Below are 23,483 nucleotides of genomic sequence, written 5' to 3' on the forward strand. Positions count from 1 at the left end.
GATAGCAATCTAATCTGATTCCGTGACTTGACGTACATATACTATTTCAGAAGGCACGTTCTATGAACAAGAGATAGAAAGATATTTTTTTACAGTAGTCCTTTTCAAGGTATAATGGATACAATTCGACCTTTGGCCATAAAAAGCAAACGGTGATCAATTTAATAAAGATTAAAAGAAAAGCATAATAATGTGTGAATCTTACACTTAAATATGTTATTTTATGTTAAATTCCAATTATACTGAATTGTCATACGATTTCCCGCCAATTAAATGTTTTAAGTCGCTGTAAATTAAGGGGAATACATTTTTTTTTTTTTTTTTATATATATATATTATGGAGGATAGTGATAGTATCTACGGTATGTGGATATTTCATCAAAATTCTGCATACATGTATTTCTTTTGATGACTTAATACAGTGCTTGAATACCAAAGAATTATATTCCAGATGTAGAATCTAGTATGTTAATTCCCATCCTGAATCAAAACTACCTGCTTTCAAATTGCCACAGTAAGAAAAATGCACAACAGTCATCGATTTTCTTTGGATTTAAGTTAAATTAACTTGTTGGTCAGAAAAATGACTACATGTTCTTAGAAAAAAGTTTGATGCTCATATATATAGCCATTATATTATTAATCCATCATCCTTAATTTAATTCTTCCCTGCAGGTAGGGAGTAAGAATTGTACCTGCTGCCCCCAATTGCATGATCGTAAGAGGCGACTGAATTGGGCACCTTATCTATTCTCTCCTTTCTAAATAACGTTCTTCTTCCTAATGTCTCCATTGACAATGCCTCACTTTTGGCCATTTGTTGAGCGTTCGCCCCTGCCGCGATGAAGGCTTTGGGTTCTGTCCTCTGGCCGAGACATATACCAAAGTCTTTAAAAAGGGCACTTTCTACTCCTGCTTAACGCTCAGCATATCAGGAGTGGGACGACTGGTTCGCCCGTTGTCAGTATAATGTGACCGGGTGGGGCGTCCTGTTGGGTGTCTTCGGCAGTATATATATATGTTTCAGTGAGGTAGCACTATAAAGTCGGCATCAGTTCCGCGCTATCACAAGGTGACAAACACGAACATATCGCAGACTCCCAAAATATACACACATACACTACACGCATGCATCTTGCACACAGGGGAGGCCGTCCTTAAAGACCTCAGCTGTTAATAGGACGTTAAACAAAATAAAACCAAACCAAATTAATTCAACTTGATTAACGCAGAGACGTATAAAGCCATATGTGTTATATACGTCTCTGATTAACGCCATTCGGAGCTAGATACTCGGAAATCTAGGGCGCCTTATTTCTGTAGAGATTTATGTATAAACGAACAAATAAAACGAACTGTTTACATTATAGAAAAAAAGCATTACACAGACTCTATTGATTTCCAAGATCACTAATGCAAAAACAGTTTTCTATCCTTTATTTTCAATTACTTAAGTGGCGCCGCGACGTCGCTTACAACAATGTACATGTGTCGTGTGGCAGATTGTTGATAAATGACAGGATGCATCTAAGTTGCATTTCCATGAACATAACGAAGTGATGTCCAGGTCGGTGTTGACGTGAACTACAACATGTTATTCACGTAAAGGTTCAGTCCACCTGTCACATATAGTAGGAGAAGGTTTATGACAACTGCTCGTCATATTGTTTACGTGTAAACTTAACCGGTAAGCCTCTTTCTCTAGATGACCCGGTAATGACAGCTATGTTACTGTTGATCATTTATACACTTCAGTGTCTGTACGCACTATAAATGATAATGGGAAGTCAATATAAGGTGTAGTATACTGTCGTGATCCGTGATGATGTCTTGTCGTAAGAATTTAAAGGAATGAAGAGTAAGGATTTGTAACAACAGGTTTATTAGGGGTTATTTTAACTAGCAGTAGGCTGTCATAAAACATAATATGCTCTAAATGTGTTATGGGTCAGCACGCTGAACATAAATGTCATCATTGGTACCATCACGAACTTAGATAACTAATCTAATTCTGTGGTACCATGGATATGTGCAGTATAAGGCAACTAGCTGCAACAAATCTCTGTCCTGGTGGTATACACATAAGACGATCAAGGCACAGTGAGTGTCATCAAAATTCTTTCCACCCTATCTCCTGTAGAACGTCCATGAGGAAAGATTCCTTCTTTCCCCAGGCAATCAATGATTGGAACACACTTCCATCTGAAATTTCATCAGCAGACACCCTTTTTCCTTCAAATCAGTAATCTCCTCCTTAAAGTGTTAATTCTATTCCTTTCCTTTCCTTTCCTTTTCGATGCCACAATCATATGACAAAATCTTCAACCAGTTGAGGTAGGTAATCATCTGGTAGAAGTAGAAATGTAAAAGATGTGCATTGATTAGGTTGCCTTACAATCGTCAGCTGTAGGGACTTTCCCTTTAGTCATCCGCGGTAATTTAGCATCGGGCAGGAGAGCCAAGGGTTGCGAGTTCGAGCCCCAGCGACGGCACTTTCTTTATCACTATTCCTCGTCCTATTACAAATTGTTGACGTTGACCCTCCCCGTTCAAGGTAGGAGAACCTGGGTTGGTGTTAGAAAAAAGGGGGGAATAGTGTAAAAGATGTGCATTGATTAGGTTGCCTTACAAGTGTCAGCTGTAGGGAATTTTCCTTTTAGCTCAGCGGTAGAGCAACGGGAGAGCCAAAGGTCACGGGTACGAGCCCTAGCGACGGCACTATCTTGATCACTATTCCTCGTCCTATTACAGAAATATCACTTTAAGCTGGGTGAATGCTTAGCAAGGAGATATCAAAATCTGAGTTGCAGATAGGTGTGTCTTTGGGGGAAAAGATTTGACTGCAGTTTAAACCATTTAACAAACAGAACTGAAATATAAAGCATTCGTGTTCAGTTAGTCTGAACTAACTGACATATTAATCTCCTTTTTAGCTAGCTACTGCCTTGCCTGAAATCACTATCTCCTATTTAAAAAGGAGATAGTCAGTTAGTTCACTCTTGACTAACTGTGAACAAAGGTTATTTATTTAAGTACTGCTTGTTAAATTGTTTCAACTGGAGTAACATGTCATGGACAGTAATTATTAGTGTATCATATTAATAAATATGTTCATTTTCTGATACTAGCCCCTTGTTGTATTATGAAAAGTGCAGAACTAATTGGATATTTGAAAAATAATGATAATGCTATATATCTGTAACAAGAAAAAGAGAAATGCAACGGCCGTGCAGACTAGGATTTGAACCTGGAACCCTCTGAACTCTAGTGACACTCTACCAATTGAGCTTCCTGGTCGCTGATGATCGACCCGGTCAAGTTCTACTACATTCCTACCTCCTTTTTCTAGGTCTCTGCCCCCGAAAACACAGCTATCTGCAACTCAGGTTCGGATATATATCTCCTTGCTTAGCATTCACCCAGTGCTTGAATTAAACAAGGATTGGCAAGCTCGCCAATTTTGTAACAGGAGAAAGAGAAATGCAACAGCCAGACCAGGATTCGAAACAAATTACCCTCCAAATCCTAGATGGACATTTTTTTTAACAATTGACCTACCTGCAGGTCACTTAAAATTGACCCATCCCAGTTTGGTTACATATCTTATTCCATTAAGCATGTTTTTATGAAAATCAGCAGGAAGACATTTTTATTGAGTCCTGGTTATTTATTTTTAGGTCACCTGAGATTTCTCAGGTGACCTATTGCGATCGCCTTGTTTCCTTCGTCGTGCGGGGAGCGTCGTCATGCGGTGTCGTGCGTCTGTAAACAATTTACATTTTCAACTTCTTCTCAAAATCCCCTGAACCAATTTACATAAAATTGTGCAGAAACCTTCCATTGCCAAAGGTCAACTGAACATGTGAATTGTATGGTTCCCAGCCCCCAGGGGCCTGATGGGCAGACCCTGGGGTCTGACGTTTCCCCCTGGGGAGGGGGTAAACTTTACTATGGTTTATATAGGGAAATCACATTTTGGACCAACATTTGTTTAATTTCCATTGGAATTAATTCAATTTGGGTTAGCATTATCAGTATTGGATAGCAGTTTGATGGTTACATATGCACATATCGGCCCTGACTGACCCCCAGGGGCTGATGGATGGGGCCAAAAACGGTCGAATTGACTTAAATTTTGAAAATCTTCTTCTCAAGACCCAGATATGGAAGAATCAAATACTCTTCACAGATGGAAGGGTCTTAAGGTGCTTTACCAAAAGTGTGAATTTCATGATCCTGGTTGTCTCATGTGGTGGCAAAATTTATTATGGTTTATATTGGGCTTATTGGCAAACGATACTTTGGATATTACATGTTGTTAACTTGATTGGAATTACAACCCTGAGTTGACAGTTTGATACTTTGAAAATTTTGAGCCAGCCCTACCCCCAAGGGCTGTAGGGTGGGGCCTCAAGGAGTCAGTGTGCTAAAATTTCTTCATTTTCCTTGTTTAGAATCAGAGGAGCTAGTTTCAAATACTTTTCAGTCTTAAATCTGTATGCTAGATATTGAATAAGGTGGTTTTATTGTTTTTTGTCACTTTGAATAATATTTCTGTACATGTTTTAAATATATCAGAAATCAGGTGAGCATTCAGGCCTCTTGTTATCATCTGTTTTTGTTCTGATGTCCAAATGAAATTTGTATAATGTTAATTCTTAATCTTTTGCTAATTTTCAGGACTTGTGTGCAATGGGGAAGAAGAAAAAGCATGCTGACTTGGAAAGGCTCAGAGGAATGGTCACTCCTACAGCCTCAGCAGTCAAAAAGTCTGTATGTTCTGTAGGATTTATAGCAGCAGCCATCAAGATCCTTGCTCTGGTCGTGTTTTATTACATATTTTCCATCGGCCTCACATTCTACAATAAAGCCTTCATTCATGTAAGTCTGTCTGTTTATATTATCTAGTACACTGCAGTCTTAATGATCTGGTTTCTGAACATTCGATCAGCATCTTAATTGCTCGATCGTCACTGTCTCACTGATGGTCAGGAACTATTTAACTAGTTTATATAAGTCTTAACAATTCATCAATATGATGAGGTATACAGTGCAGCACCAAATAAAGTTGATAATTAATAGGAGTAGCAAACCTGAAGAAATGGAAATGTATCAAGTATTGCAATTGATCAAGCTCATCATTAATTCTTCAATGTCTCTGAAAGCAGAGGAGGGAAGTGGGGAAATCACAGATTCTGTAGGGGCTCCTCAATAGTTGTCTCATCTAATACAGGGAAATACCCCAGGTGTACCAGTCCCAGTATTCTTTCCTCAAAACTGCAGGTGGTTTAGGAATTAAATTGTTAGTTCTTTTTTATTCAAGAAAAACTAGCTACATGTATATAAAGTATAAGGTCACAATGGACATATGTTGAGGAACCACAAAGCTAAATCTGAACTGTTATTAATATTCACTAATCAGATAGTCATATTCTCCTGATCGCAAGACAAAAACTGTCCGTCTGTTTTACCTTCAGACAGGTTTTGCCTCAAACCTATACATGTTATTTTGTGCTGATTGTGCTTTTGACACATAATTCTTTACTTATAAATATTTATTTTTAACTTCATGTATTGTAAGTGCATTTTTTTCTGCTTTACAGCATTTCCAGATTCCTCTGTCTTTCACCCTATCTCATCTCATCATTAAATATATGTTGGCTGGACTAATACGATGTATTGTGGAATGTAGGACAAAGAAAGAGAGGATAAATCTGCCCTGGCGCCCTTTCTTACTCAAGTTAGCTCCAACAGGTAATGTGTTACTGTTAGCTCCAACAGGTAATGTGTTACCGTTAGCTCCAACAGGTAATGTGTTACTGTTAGCTCCAACAGGTATAATGTTGTTACTTTTAGCTCCAACAAGTAATGTGTTACTGTTAGCTCCAACAGGTATAATGTTGTTACCGTTAGCTCCAACAGGTAATGTGTTACCGTTAGCTCCAACAGGTAGTGTGTTACTGTTAGCTCCAACAGGTATAATGTTGTTACCGTGAGCTCCAACAGGTAATGTGTTACTGTCAGCTCCAACAGGTATAATGTTGTTACTGTTAGCTCCAACAGGTAAGGTGTTACTGTTAGCTCCAACAGGTAAGGTGTTACTGTTAGCTCCAACAGGTATAATGTTGTTACTGTTAGCTCCAACAGGTAAGGTGTTACTGTTAGCTCCAACAGGTACTGTTAGCTCCAACAGGTAATGTGTTACCGCTAGCTCCAACAGGTAATGTGTTACTGTCAGCTCCAACAGGTATAATGTTGTTACCGTGAGCTCCAACAGGTAATGTGTTACCGTTAGCTCCAACAGGTAATGTGTTACTGTTAGTTCCAACAGGTAATGTCTTCTTAGTCCCCCACCGGTTTGCACTCTGTCTTACCGTTCTTCTGTCTTTCCATCTGTCTGTCTGTCCATTCACCCAAGAAGTTTGTCCGGGTCATATCTTCTATACTAATTCATCTGGAGTAACCAAATTTGGTGTACAAGGACATCTTAGGATGGCGGAGTGCAGAGTGCAAGAATCAGGTCACTGTTATGTATGACTTGACCTTTGACCTTCACTTTTTATTTTTTTTTGTCCAGGGCATATCTTCTATACTTTTTCACCTGGAGTGTCCATATTTGGTGTACAAGAACATCGGGTGGCGGAGTGCAAGAATTAGGTCACTATGACCTCACTGTGACCTATGCTTCCTGACATAAGGGTACTGTTTGTTAAATATGTAAATCATTACCGGTGGGGGACTATGGATTGCCTTGCAATACTTTGCCTTGTTACAGTTAGTTTCAACAGGTAAAGTCACAATTCAGTTAGCTCCAACAGGTGATGTCTTATTATAGTTAGCTGCGACAGGTAATATCTAATTACAAATAGCTCCAACAAATAATATACATTGGTACATGTATCTTTATACAAGTACATATGTTACTTTAACAGGCAATATCTTATTACAGATAGCTCCAACAGGCTAATTAATGTCTTAGTACAGTAATATACTAAACAGGTCAATGTTTCAAAAGAAAATCAGAGTATTAAAACCCTACAAGTTTCAATAGACCGTTAGTTTCATTAAGAGTTACTGTTATGAAGGTCAAGGTCATAGCCTGTAAGAACGACAGGTCCTAACTGTTCTTCAATGCAAAACCAGTCCTTTCTACAGTTTTGTTCCTAAAGCACTGTCACATACTATTTCAACTGCTCCAAGATTACCAGATATGTATTTTTAGGTCACCTGAGCTTTGCTCAAATGACCTATTCTAATCACTTTCCGTCCGTCGATCGTCGTCCGTCGTGTGTAAACTTTTTACATTTTCAACTTCTTCTCAAGAACCAGTAGATGGATTTTTTTCAAACTTGTTCAGATCATGGTAGATGAGGCTACAAAATTGTAAAATTGGAATTCCTACTCCCTACCCCTGGGGCCAGGGCGGGGCCCCAAAGGGAAAATTAACCAATATTTCAAAAATCTTCCTTCTCCAGACTCAGAGGTACTACTTTCAATTTCAGTGCATAAAAAGTAAGATCATCAGGGGCTTTATTTAAATTGTAAATTTCAGGACCCCCAAGCTATCCATTCTCCCTTGGGGAGGGGGTTAAATTTACTATAGTTTATACAGTGTATAGGAAAATAACACTTTTGGGTATATTTTGACAACTTTCTGTAGGAAATTATTTTTACTTGATGAGAATTATCCTTGGAGGAAGATGGTTTCAATTTGTAAAATTGAGATTCCTACCCCAACCCCTTGGACTAGGGCATGGCACCAAAGGGAAAATTTACCAATATTTCAAAAATCTTCTTCTCCAGACTCAGAGGTACTACATCTATTTCAGTGCATAAAAAGAAAGATCATTAGGGGCTTTATTTAAATTGTAAATTTTAGGACCCCCAAGCTATCCGTTCTCCCTTGGGGAGGGGGTAATGTTTACTATAGTTTATAAAGGGAAATAACATTTTTGGGTATATTTTATCCATTTTCAGCAGAAAATTACTCAAACTTAGTCATAATCATCTTTGGTGAATGAGGGTATTACATTGTAAAATTAGGATTCCTGCCCGATCCCCAGGGGCTAGGGTGGGGCCCCAAAGGGAACATTTACCAATATTTTCAAATTCTTATCCTTTAATGACATGACAAGTATTGTATTTCACTTAGTTTACATGCTGATTCCCACGTCACATCTAAACAATAAAATAAAGCTACCAGTACCTATGATATAACTCAGGTGACCGCTAAGGCCCTTGGGCCTCTTGCATTATGTGCCTCTTTAATTAAAAACATTAAACTTTTTTGGAGCAAAGCTTCAAATGTTTAGGCCAAGAACTCCTTTTGAAAAAATACAAGAAGTGACCATGAACTGATATGAATATGGTGTGATGTCATGGTTAAAGAATATTTTAATGATTTAAAAAAAATATTATTGTATTTTTATTGTAGGCATTGCCAGCAGTATAGACATTGGGTTGTCCAATTGGAGCTTTGAGTTCATAACTGTATCATTGTAAGTTATACTCTTCTACAAGTAACTATATACTGGTGCTTTTGTTGTCGTGTTATTATCTTGACACATTGTATATACATGACCTTACATTAAAGAAAAAGTTATGAAAAGCAAAAATTCAATTTGTGTCAACAAAGTTTCTGATTTTATGGAAATATTTATTTTTGAAAAGGTAATCGTTTTTGACATTTTTGTGCTGCATAGTTGTTTTTGTTTATAGTTGTATTCCATTAATGGAAACCAAGTAGTATTTCCACTGTAAAACAATGTTTCATTTTTTCATACAATTTAGAATAGAGATTTTATTTTGACCCAAACTTTCTGTAATGGCACTGATCATGGTACAGCCATGTTCAAACAATGTTTCACTTTAAGTGAATAAAGTGTCATTTACCTGTACTGATTAAGAGGGTATTGTAATATTGGCTAACTATAAATGGTATAATTTTTGTTTTAATAGTTACTTACTATAGAATTTAATATCATTATTATTATAATCTATTTTCATTTTTTTACAGGTATACCATGACTAAATCAACAGCTGTGATATTCATTCTGGGATTTTCTATTTTATTTAGAATAGAAAAAGCGGTATGTACTGGATAACAAATTGTTAATAGTCAATCTTGGTTACTGTCAAATATTCTATTTTTTTTTTTTTTTTTTTTTTTTTTTTATATCTACCGACAATTTTATTGTTTATGTGTTTTAACTGGCAGAGAAACTACTATACTTATCTGTAAGATTTGTCATGGTCCTGGCTGCTTCATTTAACATGCAGTGTACCGTAACATAAAGAACTTGACATGGTCCTGGCTGCTTCATTTAACATGCAGTGTACCGTAACATAAAGAACATGACATGGTCCTGGCTGCTTCATTTAACATGCAGTGTACCGTAACATAAAGAACTTGACATGGTCCTGGTTGCTTCATTTAACATGCAGTGTACCGTAACATAAAGAACTTGACATGGTCCTGGCTGCTTCATTTAACATGCAGTGTACCGTAACATAAAGAACTTGACATGGTCCTGGCTGCTTCATTTAACATGCAGTGTACCGTAACATAAAGAACTTGACATGGTCCTGGCTGCTTCATTTAACATGCAGTGTACCGTAACATAAAGAACTTGACATGGTCCTGGCTGCTTCATTTAACATGCAGTGTACCGTAACATAAAGAACTTGACATGGTCCTGGCTGCTTCATTTAACATGCAGTGTACCGTAACATAAAGAACTTGACATGGTCCTGGCTGCTTCATTTAACATGCAGTGTACCGTAACATAAAGAACTTGACATGGTCCTGGCTGCTTCATTTAACATGCAGTGTACCGTAACATAAAGAACTTGACATGGTCCTGGCTGCTTCATTTAACATGCAGTGTACCGTAACATAAAGAACTTGACATGGTCCTGGCTGCTTCATTTAACATGCAGTGTACCGTAACATAAAGAACTTGACATGGTCCTGGCTGCTTCATTTAACATGCAGTGTACCGTAACATAAAGAACTTGACATGGTCCTGGCTGCTTCATTTAACATGCAGTGTACCGTAACATAAAGAACTTGACATGGTCCTGGCTGCTTCATTTAACATGCAGTGTACCGTAACATAAAGAACTTGACATGGTCCTGGCTGCTTCATTTAACATGCAGTGTACCGTAACATAAAGAACTTGACATGGTCCTGGCTGCTTCATTTAACATGCAGTGTACCGTAACATAAAGAACTTGACATGGTCCTGGCTGCTTCATTTAACATGCAGTGTACCGTAACATAAAGAACTTGACATGGTCCTGGCTGCTTCATTTAACATGCAGTGTACCGTAACATAAAGAACTTGACATGGTCCTGGCTGCTTCATTTAACATGCAGTGTACCGTAACATAAAGAACTTGACATGGTCCTGGCTGCTTCATTTAACATGCAGTGTACCGTAACATAAAGAACTTGACATGGTCCTGGCTGCTTCATTTAACATGCAGTGTACCGTAACATAAAGAACTTGACATGGTCCTGGCTGCTTCATTTAACATGCAGTGTACCGTAACATAAAGAACTTGACATGGTCCTGGCTGCTTCATTTAACATGCAGTGTACCGTAACATAAAGAACTTGACATGGTCCTGGCTGCTTCATTTAACATGCAGTGTACCGTAACATAAAGAACTTGACATGGTCCTGGCTGCTTCATTTAACATGCAGTGTACCGTAACATAAAGAACTTGACATGGTCCTGGCTGCTTCATTTAACATGCAGTGTACCGTAACATAAAGAACTTGACATGGTCCTGGCTGCTTCATTTAACATGCAGTGTACCGTAACATAAAGAACTTGACATGGTCCTGGCTGCTTCATTTAACATGCAGTGTACCGTAACATAAAGAACTTGACATGGTCCTGGCTGCTTCATTTAACATGCAGTGTACCGTAACATAAAGAACTTGACATGGTCCTGGCTGCTTCATTTAACATGCAGTGTACCGTAACATAAAGAACTTGACATGGTCCTGGCTGCTTCATTTAACATGCAGTGTACCGTAACATAAAGAACTTGACATGGTCCTGGCTGCTTCATTTAACATGCAGTGTACCGTAACATAAAGAACTTGACATGGTCCTGGCTGCTTCATTTAACATGCAGTGTACCGTAACATAAAGAACTTGACATGGTCCTGGTTGCTTCATTTAACATGCAGTGTACCGTAACATAAAGAACTTGACATGCCTAAGTAGTTTGACATATATGTTCTGACCTTTAAATAGTTTGGTGTTTCTTCATAATTTGAGTTTGGCAAGCTGTGCCTTGATATATTAAAGTATTTGACAAATACTGTAATATTTATAGAATAGCCTACACTCTGACGCCAATACATGTACTTTGGCATGTATAGTACTCTGACATAAATAGCATGGCATGAACTAGGACAATAAAAAATTTAAAAATTGGTATGAACTCTGACATAAATAGCAGTATACATAGTTTGGCATCAACACTAATACATACGTATGAATAGTTTGGTCTGTGATCATACTTAAACAATGAATGTTTTAGCAAATGTTGTTATGGTCCTATAACACACATCGCTATTGATGACAAACTTAATTTATGTAAGTTTGTCAGCAATAGGAATGTGTGTTACAGGACCATAGCAATATTTGCTGAAATATTCATTATTTATATTTACATTTTGATAGAGTAGTTATGCTTTATTTAGTGTTGACAACAATGAAATTGATGATGTCACAATAGCGATTGATAGTGTTACAATAGCAATGGAAGGATGCAGAGCAAATATAAATATAAAATGATAGCATAACCTTTGATATGTACCCTTTCACCACTGTAGACCATAATGGACTCATCCAGATCAGTGCATGGTAGAGTCTACTAAAGTTACATAGGGGTGAAAGGGTTAATGGCTTGCTATGTATTCCAGAGATGGTCGCTGTCCGTTGTTGTCCTGCTGGTGTCCACGGGGCTGTTTATGTTTACCTACCACTCCACACAGTTCCACCTAGAGGGATTTATAATGGTCCTGTCAGCATCCGTACTGTCCGGCCTACGCTGGGGACTGGCTCAACTCATTTTACAGAAGGAAGAAATAGGTATTGAAAATATCCATCTATCTATTATTGTCTCAAATAAAACTGTATCTGACTGTGAAAAAGCCTTTTTAGCATATTAAAATTTAAATGTAAACGTATAAGTGTTACTATAAACAAAACAGTATTATAAGGCATTGCGGTGCATACATAAGCACATCTCTCAAAAAATATTTTTTAATGTCAATCTGGTAGAGTACTAGCTGCTTCCTACCCACCCGGTTAGGCAGAATTTCTCTTTAGGTCATTAGGTATAGCATCAGACTAGTTGACTAGTTCAATCCCTAGCAGTGGCATTGAAAAAACAATGACCTTATTTCATTGGCACCCATGTAGAGACCGAGAAATATGACAAAATAATCAGCCTTGCATTCACAAGAATTTATTCCGTCTTTGCGTATTGCAGAGTGATCTTCTCTTGTGAGCAGGTATTGATTGTTAAGTCATTGGTTTTTGTGAGAAAATTACGTCGTTTTCTCAAAAATTGATGACGTTACTCTCACAAACAAATAACGTAACAATCAATAGCTGCTCGCAAGAGAAGATAACTCTGCAATACGCAAAGATGGAATATGACCCCTGGTAAGCTTTGGACAACTTCTCTCCTGGAGGGGAGTGTGTCAGCCCCTTTCTGCTGACCTGGCTAGGGTGAATTTCCCTTAAGCTCATTTGGCAGAGCATAAGACTAGTAAACCAAAGGTCTTTGACTCATTTCTTAGCAGAGGCATTTAAAAAACGTGATTACCCCTACAAATGTATTTCATTATCTTAACATCAGTTGACCTGCTTGTCTGCTAATACTCTCATTTAATGTCAGGATGGTCCTAGGATTTTATTCTCTGGATCATTTCCCAGAAATTACTGTTCACAGATTTTGTCAATGGTTTAATCAAAATAAACTCATTTCTTGGTTACATTGATTTGGATATTTGCATGTTTATTTGTGGTCAGTTTATATTTCTACTTATTGGAACATCCAGATTTAATATAGATCCATAGAATTGATGTAGTGGAATGTATACTATTTTTGTATTGTAATGTATACTATTTTGTATTGTAATGTATACTATTTTGTGTGTATTTTGTTACGTGAATACTATTGATCGATGTATACACTCTAAGACAAGCTATCAAATTTATCATTATCAGTCACATTGAGAGTGTCGCACACTAAAAATGTATACAAAAAATGCCATTTCTGGGTAATAAGTGTTTGTTTGGGTAAAATTTGTTAACTCATAATATCACTCATTTAACCCTATTATCAAGATTATGGCAATGCAATACAGGAGGTCAGTGATCAGACCATAGTCACTGTCTAGGCAATGCTTTTTAAACCAGTGAACATATGTTTAAGAAACTTCATATAAATGGATGTATCATGGCTTGGCAATGATTTGTGGTGGAGAAGGCACATGTTTATTGTCAGAGGGGACTAAAGGTTTGCAATCCACGTCCTTTGTCTTGTTCCACAATATACAGAGTTATGGGTCTTTGTTTAGTTTTGAAACAAAAATTTGTCTGGAGATAGGAGACTATATGGATTGCTTATATTAGAAGGCTGTTTTCCTATTGTTTTAATCTGTAAACCTCACCTGGGTTGACTATGTGTAGGCTAACATAATCGTTATTTGCCTTCCACAAATTTTCTCTCCTTTCACTACCTGGTAAGTGTTTCTCTAAAACCTACATGTTGTGTTCACAGGTTTATCCAATCCCCTCGACATGATGTATCATATACAGCCATGGATGATCCTAGTACTCCTTCCACTCGCTGCCATATTTGAAGGTAAATATCAACAAAGTTGTCATTTTACTAGGGGTGCTTTTCTAGACTTAACCGTAGGGGAGGGGTGGGAGGCACTTTTACAGAGACCACACTAACCATAAATCTTTAAAAGTGATTTGATATAAGGAATGGTAGGCAAATCTGGTTTTAGCCCCACCACCCATTATATATTGATACAGGTGCCTCCCACAACCCCCTTGTGATATTTTATGGAATAGCCCCTATCAGTCCCCGGGAAATATAGGTTATTCCCAAAAATGTAAGAGCTGTCCAAAAGAAACGATAACATTTTCACAATATTGAAAAGCTTTCATGTTAGTCTTTTTAAAAAAAATAGCTGTGATTTTATCTTCAGGAGGGCATTTTGCCTGTGGCAACTTTTTGGCATATTAATACTGTTACATACTTATGTATTACGTATAAGTGATAGAATTCATTGCTATTATGTTGTTAATTTTGTAATTAATTGTCATCTACATCCAGAATGACTAAATGTGTTTTCTGCATTTTTACAACTGAAGATGATTCATTCCTTATTGACAGCAAACACATAATTTTTTTTTTAGATTTTGTGAGATAAATATTTCACCCTTTTTTGTGAGATAAATATTTCGCCTTTAGTTATTGAAGTACACTCGCAAAACAAATTAATCACAAAAATTAACTGATTCACAGAATAGCATAATACTAGTCTTAATAACACAAAACAGACAAATAAAAGCAAAAGCTGTACTCAAAAATAATTATAAGTTAAACTATTTCTATTAGCGTTAACAAAATTCACCCTGCTGTATTAAACAATAATTCTAATTACTGGGTAAACTGTGTTTAGTTCTGGTGGAGTGTAAAAATATCAGTCATTGTCATTTCAGGCGTTCCTCTTGCTTCAACGTCAGACTTTTTCCGTTTCCAAGACTACACGTTAGTATGTAGAAACCTAGCCATGGTGTTTGGTGGAGCATGTCTAGCTTTCATGCTGGAGTTTTCTGAGTTTTTACTTGTAGGTCAAACCTCCTGTTTAACATTCTCAATCTCAGGCATATTCAAGGTAAGTCTCCCATCACAAAAAAAATATTTATTCTTATTATCTTTCATTTTCATTCCACCATCATCTGATGGTGGGCTATTCAAATCGCCCTTTGTCCGTGGTCCGTCCGTCCTTCGTCAGTCGTCCATCCTTAAACAATTCTTGTTATTGCTATTTCTCAGAAACTGCTGAAGGGATTTTTCTCAAATTTGATATGAAGGTTCCCCTTGATCTCTAGTGTGCATATTTAATTTTAAGACTGACATGATAAACAAAATGGCCGACAGGCAGCCATCTTGGATTTTGAACGTGAAGGTTTGTTATCGCTATTTCTCAGGAAGTACTGGAGGAATGTTTCTCAAATTTGCTATGTAGGTTCCCCCATGGTCTTGGTCTGTAGTTGTGGATGTTCTCTTTTAAGACTGAATGGATAAATAAAATGGCTGACAGGCGACCATCTTTGATTTTGAGGTTTGTTACTGCTGTTTCTCAGGAAGTACTCAAAGGATCTTTCTCAGATTGGTTATGTAGGTTTCCCATGGTCCTTCATTGTGCATGTTTACATTTGAGACTGATTGGATAAACAGAATGGCTGACAAGTGACTTTTAAGGTTTGTTAGTGCTATTTCTCAGGAAAAACTTGAGGGATGTTGATACATTTGATATGTAGGTTCCCCTTGATCCTCAGTTTTGCATGTTTTATCTTGAGAGTGATCTTAAAAAACAAGATGGCTGAAGGAATAACTTAACAGATCTTTCTCATATTGCAATGATCAGTTCGGTTTCCAGTAAATATGTGAAACAACAAACTTACTTTGAAGGTTGTCTTGTATACACAGCAGTATTAAGTTTAGATCAAAAGTTACCTCAAGGTGCATTTACTGTTAACATGACTCGATCAAACAGATAAGAAAAAAGAAGAGAAAATATCAAACTGACAAAGAACTAATGAAGATGGTACAATGGTGGGCACCAAGAGCCCTCTGGTATCTCTTGTTTATTAAGTTTTACGCTCAGATATAATGTGAAGGTATGGTAGGCACTTATCTGCATTTATAGCTTATGAAGTCATCACATGTTGCTTATATAATAATCAACCTATTCAATTGTCTTACCCATAAAATGTTTTATCTAATGTGAGATATCTCAAGAATAAACAATAATCTTACAAGCTAATAATAGCAGTGACAAATGCCCTTTAGACCTTTCATTTACTTGTTTTGCATGTGTGATATTCATTATTGCTAGCAAAGCAACCCATATCCACCCAGCATACACCATATCTACCCAGCATACACCATATCTGCCCAGTACACACCATATCTGCCCAGCACACACCATATCCACCCAGCACATTACACCATATCTGTTCAATTCAAGGTTCAGCACAATAAAAAATCATGTTTCAAGTACACTCAATTTCATAACTTGTGAGTTATTGCTTATGATTTTGAGGCTGTGCTAAAATAAAATGAAAGAGTACTAATTGATAAAAAAGTTTATAACTTGATCATTTCCACATCCTACCCTATATCAGCCCTCAACCAATATCAGCCCTAAGGAATATGACCCCTCAAGCTGATATGAAGGTCTTGGGTTACAGGAAAGCATTGCAGAAATTGTCAAATGGTGTTAGACGTCTAAGTATTTTATTGATAACTTTAAGTCCTGATGAAGGATATGATTGTATATGAATTGTGGTGTAATTGAGGATACGTACCGATTTTTTTTGTACTTTTACACCTGTTTTTGATTGTATTTGACTACATTTACACATGTTTTCAACTGTTTCAGGAGTTATGCACGTTATACCTGGCCACAAAGATAAATGGTGACGAGATGAACCCCATCAATGTGATTGGCTTACTTGTGTGTCTGTCTGGTATCACACTTCACGTCCTTTTAAAGGCTTTACATAGTGAGTATACACAACATCATACTTATAGTTCATCTTTAAGACTGTGCACTGTATAACCTGCTCATAATACCACTTCCATTTAGAGGCAATCTGTGTTAAAGAGGCCACGTGCACTTTTAATATTCCCTATTGCAATAGTTTCATTGTGCATTGAACCTTTATTAAGATACAATATTCATTAAGGGAAATGGTACCACTGCATCAGTTTTAGTCGCGAAAAAAGAGTTCCAATTAAATTTTATTTTTTACCCTGGAGTACTCTCCATTTTATATAGAAAATGTAGCAGCCAAAAGGACTCTTTTCTGGCTTAGAGTTATTACTTCCCCTGTCAACATGCATATTTCAAGGTTCATTTTTTTAGGCTTTGCAGCCCATAAATTAAATATACATATTTTGATGCATTTAGCATTTACAATTCCTGGATTGCAAGGTTGGTAGATTGTAGTTCTTGCAATGTAAAAGTTATGAGTTTGACCCCTGCAGTGTTTTGCATTTTCTTTTTCATTTATGTTAAATATTCAAATTTCAAACAACACGAGTTCTGTAAAATGTAATGCCACGTGTGGTTTTTAAGGAATATTTTTGAAAAGGACTTAACCAAATATTTCACGATAGTGACGGTGCACAATGGTTATAAATAAATATAGTTGAACTTGTTGGTACCCATTACCTTAAGAGATTAATTGTTTGACTTTCCAAGGGTGGTCCCTTATACAGGTTTGACCATATAATTGTGTGACATCACACTTTGTGTCAACTTATACTGGTCACATCAATCTCTACAAGACGCAAACACTTAATATTCACTTTTCCAGAAGATGATGCTAAAAAGGCCTCTTTGAATCGGGAGGAGATGATGGAAATGATCGGCAATGAAGGACACGATTCTGATGAAGAGGAAGAAGTATTTAATGCTTCACGGGACAGGTAGCAGCGGGGAATTAGATAATGTGTATCTGATACAGTTATGTCTTCCTTTATAACTCAGATTTAATTTATATTTCACTTCATAAAGTCTGAATGTCAAAACATTTTACTTTGTGATCATGATGTATAGAATCTACCATGTGATGATTTGTATGAAGATAAGTATTTTTACGATGTTAAAATGTTGTATAAAGATAAGGATGAATTAAGTTGACTTATTTTCATTATTACAGAATATTTATAATTCTGGAGAACCTGCGTAAATAAGCCACCAAAGACCATAGAATTTCACTCTTACATAAGCTTCGACCACACTGTTGTTTTTATTCTGAAGCAGTCTGAACAGAAGGCCAAAACATGTAGACACAAGTTAACATCGCCAAACCATTCTTGTGGTGTTAGTATCCTTAATATTCTTATCATGTGACCAAATGTATAAAGATTAATATATATATCATGTGATCATGAGGTATGGTATATAGAACAGCATTTTACTGCGTGATCATATTGTATCATTAGGTTTATTATCATATAAAATTTGTCTGTGATATGTAGGGCTGCGATGATATATCATATTTTGAATACTGTACAATACACAATATTTTTGAGAGGTTAAGATACACTTAAAATATTTTTAGGATTTTCTCATTTCTGAATTTAGTCTACCCATATCGGTTCCAACCTGGCGAGTGACAGCTCCAGCTCGGCATGCACGTCGAAAGACTTGAATTGTATGAAACTTTAAAGTCATGCCCATTTTGGACCAAGTTTTTTCAGTTAAAATATTGCCATAAAAAAAATGCAACATATCTTTTCTTTTTGCTTCTTCTGTTACTATATGTATTGTTGCAGCCCTACAGTGATACGGGTTGTCTTGCATGAGACACAGCTAGCTGTACAGGGGTATATTCCAGACCAACCCATATATCTGCCACACATGCAGTATCTGCTCGGCACGCACCATATCTTTTACTTTCAGTTCAACACATTTCAGGAAAAAACACATTATGCACATTGAGTTGGTGTCATTGCTGGTAATTTTAATGTTGTACTGAAACATTTACAGGATGTAGTGCATTGTATATGACAAAAAGGTTTTCATACAATTATTTCCATGTCCTAAGGCTACCCAGTATCAACCCTCAACCCATATCAGCCTTCGAGCTTCTGAACCCTCAGGCTTGTATGGAGGGGTAGATAAGGGTAGGTTATGGAAATGGTTATATAACCTCTAATTGTATTCATCATATGATCAAATGTATATTAATTATCAGTATATTGACCATGTCATCACTTTGTAGGAATATTTACGATATGCTCATGTTGTATAAATCTGGTATATTTAGAATATGACTATGTTGTGAAAAGACTGGCATATTTGTCATATGATCGGCCCATCCTATGTATAAAGAAATTCTGGTATGATATGTGCATTACTGTTAATAAGCAATGTGATCATGAGGCTGGGTATTTAATGCCAAAATCTTTGTTTGCTGTATTTTATGGAGATTCTAATAGAGTTAATTACGTATATTTTATGACTCATTACATCATTTAAAGTACTTTTCTCTTTAATTGGTGCTCTGTTATTAAGTGTAAATTATTTTGATTAACCTCTTGTTATGATGTTTTAATATTTCTACAGTTGTACAGCATTATAGTGAGTACATGTACCATGCTTGTCAGCTAGACCATGGTATCTCAAGGTTATGGACGTAGTATAGGTATGTGGTACTGTAATCAGCCAAATTAGAGTATAATGTTAAAATATATTTCACAAGATCTTGATCATTAAAAATATAAAAAGCCTGTTCATATTTGCAGGTCACTAGTAAGTTTTCATTAATCTTGTGATACTTGAAATGGAGTAAAATATGGTTATGAGTGTATAACAGCAGTTAATGCTAATGTTTGTTCAGGAATTTTAGATGTGTGGTATGCACTGGTCATATATGTGGGTCATCCTTGAATTTCCTGGGTTAATAGGGCTACGCTCACTTACGTTGTCTCCACCCTATAATGTCATGAAATTATCTACTGTATACCGGGAAATTTTCGCCGCAAGTTAAATTTCGCCATTTTCACCCTCTGCAATGAGGGCATTAATGTATCATTACTGCAAACAGTACTAAGCAATGTTATAAACATAGTAATCAAATGTGAAGGCCAGGCAAAATGTATATTGGGCGAAATAGTAGTTCATTGGTGTAGGGCGAAAAATTGTCTGGGTGAAAGTTTTCTGGTATACAGTATTTAAATGGTTTGAGGTATAAGAAACTGACCAGTCACTAGGCTGATACCTGTCCTTTAAAGATAACAGAGGAGCAGCACCCGCCTTCAAAATCGGTTAATTTTACCATGATGCTCCCGTATGATTCTTTTGATTTACATCAAATGATCAATTATAAACTAATTTAACTTGTGTCATCCGCAAGGTGCCACATAAAGAGCCTTCAATTTTGTCACTACATCTTCCAGGGTTGCAGAGGACATAATCGAGTGTAGCCCCAGGAATTCGAGGATGAGATGTGGGCGTGTAACAGGTCTGCAGCAGTGCTGCTATGTGGTTGTGAAACAGAGATTTAATGGCACAGTATGGTCGTGATTGTGGGTGTGTAACGTAGCCGAGATTTAGTGGGGCTGTATGATTGTTAAGTTGTTGACAATATTTTACCACAATATCAGACACCAAAGACAATGAAATGCATTGCATATTGAATATTTGTTGGCTGACCCTCGGGGCAGGGGAGTTGAAGCAGGACACTTTTATTGCCACTAAAGGCCAGCACATTATCTTACGTGCCCCGACAGCACAGTGGGTAACATATCTAGTCACTTAACAAGTGTTTTTCTTTAATTAAGTGTCTCTAAACTTTGATAATACCAGGTTATGTGGGTTTATTTTGTTTTTATTTAATGACCATTTATGTTTAAGTTAACAGTTACAATGTATATATGTAAACATTGTGTTGTCTCCACCCTAATATATCATGACAATATTAAAGGCGTGAAATGATGAACTGTATACAGAGAAATTGAAGCGTCCATGTAAACCAGTATATACCTTGTATGTAGTGAATATGATGGATGTTGTTTGTCGAGTAAAAAGATATTCAGAGAAATGGCAGGGACGTTATTGTTAACTCACAGGCAGGTCTGAAAAGCTGGGCCTGTCACTATAATATGTATTCATCATTCTGCAGCATGTTTGGTTACTTTTTTTCTCGAATAACACAGGATTGTGGTCTGGCTGGTGACCCTAATTGCTAAACAGACAAATGTTTCAGGGAAGATGATTTGAATTTTAAATAAGTAGTTTAACAAATGTTGTTTCAGCATTTGAACACATCACCTCAATGTTATATAGTACATGTACCAACATTTGAAACCAATTTCAACCGTTGTGTATTGTACCGACATTGAAAACAGATTTCACCCATTGTTTTACCAATCCTAGGTAATGTTTACATATTTCAAATGCTTTCTTTAAACTATGCATACAGTGTATTCTAAACCCCCACCCAGACCACAACCCTTGTACGTGTGATCTAGCCCCTAATTTATCATAAAATTCATTTCAAACTCAAGTTTTCTGTGTACGCATTGTTTATTGTCTGTTGACAATCATTTGCTTCGTTACTTGACCTTTATAAATATAGTAAATAAAATATTTCTTATCTGTTGATGATTATGTTATATTAACTTGTGTAATGAATATTTTTCATTCATGAGTTTACACTCATGTAAATTATTTAAATATTTGTTTCTCACTTGGTGTATTATATTGATATTCTTAAGAGATAATGAATACATTCCATTTATATGGAACACTTTCATAGAGCATACTAACTTTGAAATGAAATTGAAGTTCTAGTTTTCTTTTAAATTGACAGAAAACCAGGATGACATTTCCTTGTTTGAAGAAATATGAAATGATTTCAACTTGCAAATCATTTTGTATACGGTAGTAAAAATTGTTTTTCTGAAACCTTCAGTCTAAAATGATTTTGTTTTAAATGCTTTGAAAAATTGGGGCTGTTCGACTATTAACGGGACCAAAGAGATTGATATGCCTTTTGAATTCATGTTGAGTACACATTGACCTTTATATAATTTGGAGACAATTTATACAGAATGAAGGGACATTTGAAAACTGTTACCCTACCGATTGAGATTATCTCTATCACAAAGGGCAAGAAAAACTGTATAAAGACTTCAGATTGAACATCATTTACATTGTTTACCCGGTAACTCATTCGCCCCTGAAGACACATTTAAACTCTTCCGAATAAAAGGTTGGAATAGTTCATTATGCAATTTCAGGGGTGGATGAGTTAACTATGTTAAAATTTAATGTATCTCTCCAACAATCTGTCTGTATAACAGGAAAAAATCCATAAATTCTGTAGGATCAGAAAAAAATCCTTCTATTAGGTTATACATGTATTGTCATGATGGTTGTGGTTTGCTTAATTCTATTTTGATGCCAGTTAAGTTGACTGCGGCTCTGGTTAGCTAAGATTCAAAGCTTAATTTAATCATCGATACGTTTCTATTACAGTTATCACATTCCCTCCATCTCCATATATTTTGAATATTTCTCAGTTTTCCATTTGCGGGCGATGTCCCGAGTCTGTAATAAATATGCTGTAGTCATTTCTAGTTACAGTGTATATTAATTTCATAACATGAAGTATATAAGTTGCAGCCTTGCATTATAATCAGCATTATGGGTACAGGGACCCTACAAGAAATTTTCAAAAGAGATGAATTGTTTTTCAATTTTTAATATTTTCTAATGTGCAATAAAATATTGATAATATTATAAAATCTGTATGAAAGAGTTTTTTTTCTTAAATCAACGTTTAGTTTGTCTTTCTTTATTATTTTTCCATGCAGTAATATATGTTAGTTTCAACTGATTTAAAATTAGAAAGACACAATTGATGATTTTCTTAATATAATAATTTGAATGATAGTAATTTCCTAGTATCAATTAATCATTGAGTGTGTGAAAGGACCTTCCGAACCATCAATTACTGGTATACAGTAATATATATCAGTAGAATGAACCTGTCTGCCTGGTAACGAAGTATAAGAATTGTATGGAATATTACTCCGCCGCTCATGAAAAGACACTTGTGAACAGTTCTTTAATCGTGATCAACAATGAAATCTCCAAAGTTTGGAACTGGTTCATGATAATTGCAAAATTTCCTCTATGTAGATCGAAACTTCTCTCGTATGAAACCTTGGCTACTCAATTTATGGATTAACAGGATGAAATTACCAGAAAAAAAATACAGATACCTACACAGGCTGGACCAATTACTCCACATAATGCCAAAAGCATCTTATTGGATACTACACTGATTGCTGAGTAAAGGAATGTTAATGATTGTGAGATTATCATCCCAGAGCTCAAAAGTTAGGTGGTCAGTATTGTCACATAGTTTGTAAATATTAGGATATGACGCTGAAGAAGTGAAGTCAGTGGTATGCATTTGTTTATGTAGTTGGGCATTACGATAACCATAGTTATAAAGGTCATCATTTTATAACGGGATAATAGGTGTGAATGGTATTACAGGTACCAGTAGAATGAGTAGGGCTGTCACAATATATTGGAAAACAGGTATATCACAATACACAGGCATATCGTAATGTACCACAATACGTATATATACAGAGATGAAATATTGCTGTATTG

General features: G+C 36.2%; 1 protein-coding gene across 1 annotated transcript; it reads left to right on the forward strand.

The window, feature by feature from the left end:
- The first annotated feature begins 1,469 nt into the window (after positions 1 to 1,469).
- LOC110466827 (solute carrier family 35 member C2-like) lies at positions 1,470 to 22,576 on the forward strand. Its single transcript, XM_021523593.1, has 10 exons — positions 1,470 to 1,687; positions 4,681 to 4,881; positions 5,604 to 5,754; positions 8,435 to 8,498; positions 9,017 to 9,089; positions 11,946 to 12,114; positions 13,817 to 13,900; positions 14,773 to 14,948; positions 16,722 to 16,845; positions 17,662 to 22,576. Exons 2-10 carry the CDS (start codon positions 4,693 to 4,695, stop codon positions 17,775 to 17,777), a joined length of 1,146 nt encoding a protein of 381 aa, XP_021379268.1. The 5' UTR covers positions 1,470 to 1,687; positions 4,681 to 4,692; the 3' UTR covers positions 17,778 to 22,576.
- Positions 22,577 to 23,483: the final 907 nt, after the last annotated feature.

This window comes from Mizuhopecten yessoensis, unplaced genomic scaffold (genome assembly GCF_002113885.1).
Source record: "Mizuhopecten yessoensis strain PY_sf001 unplaced genomic scaffold, ASM211388v2 scaffold11145, whole genome shotgun sequence".
NCBI lineage: Eukaryota > Metazoa > Mollusca > Bivalvia > Pectinida > Pectinidae > Mizuhopecten > Mizuhopecten yessoensis.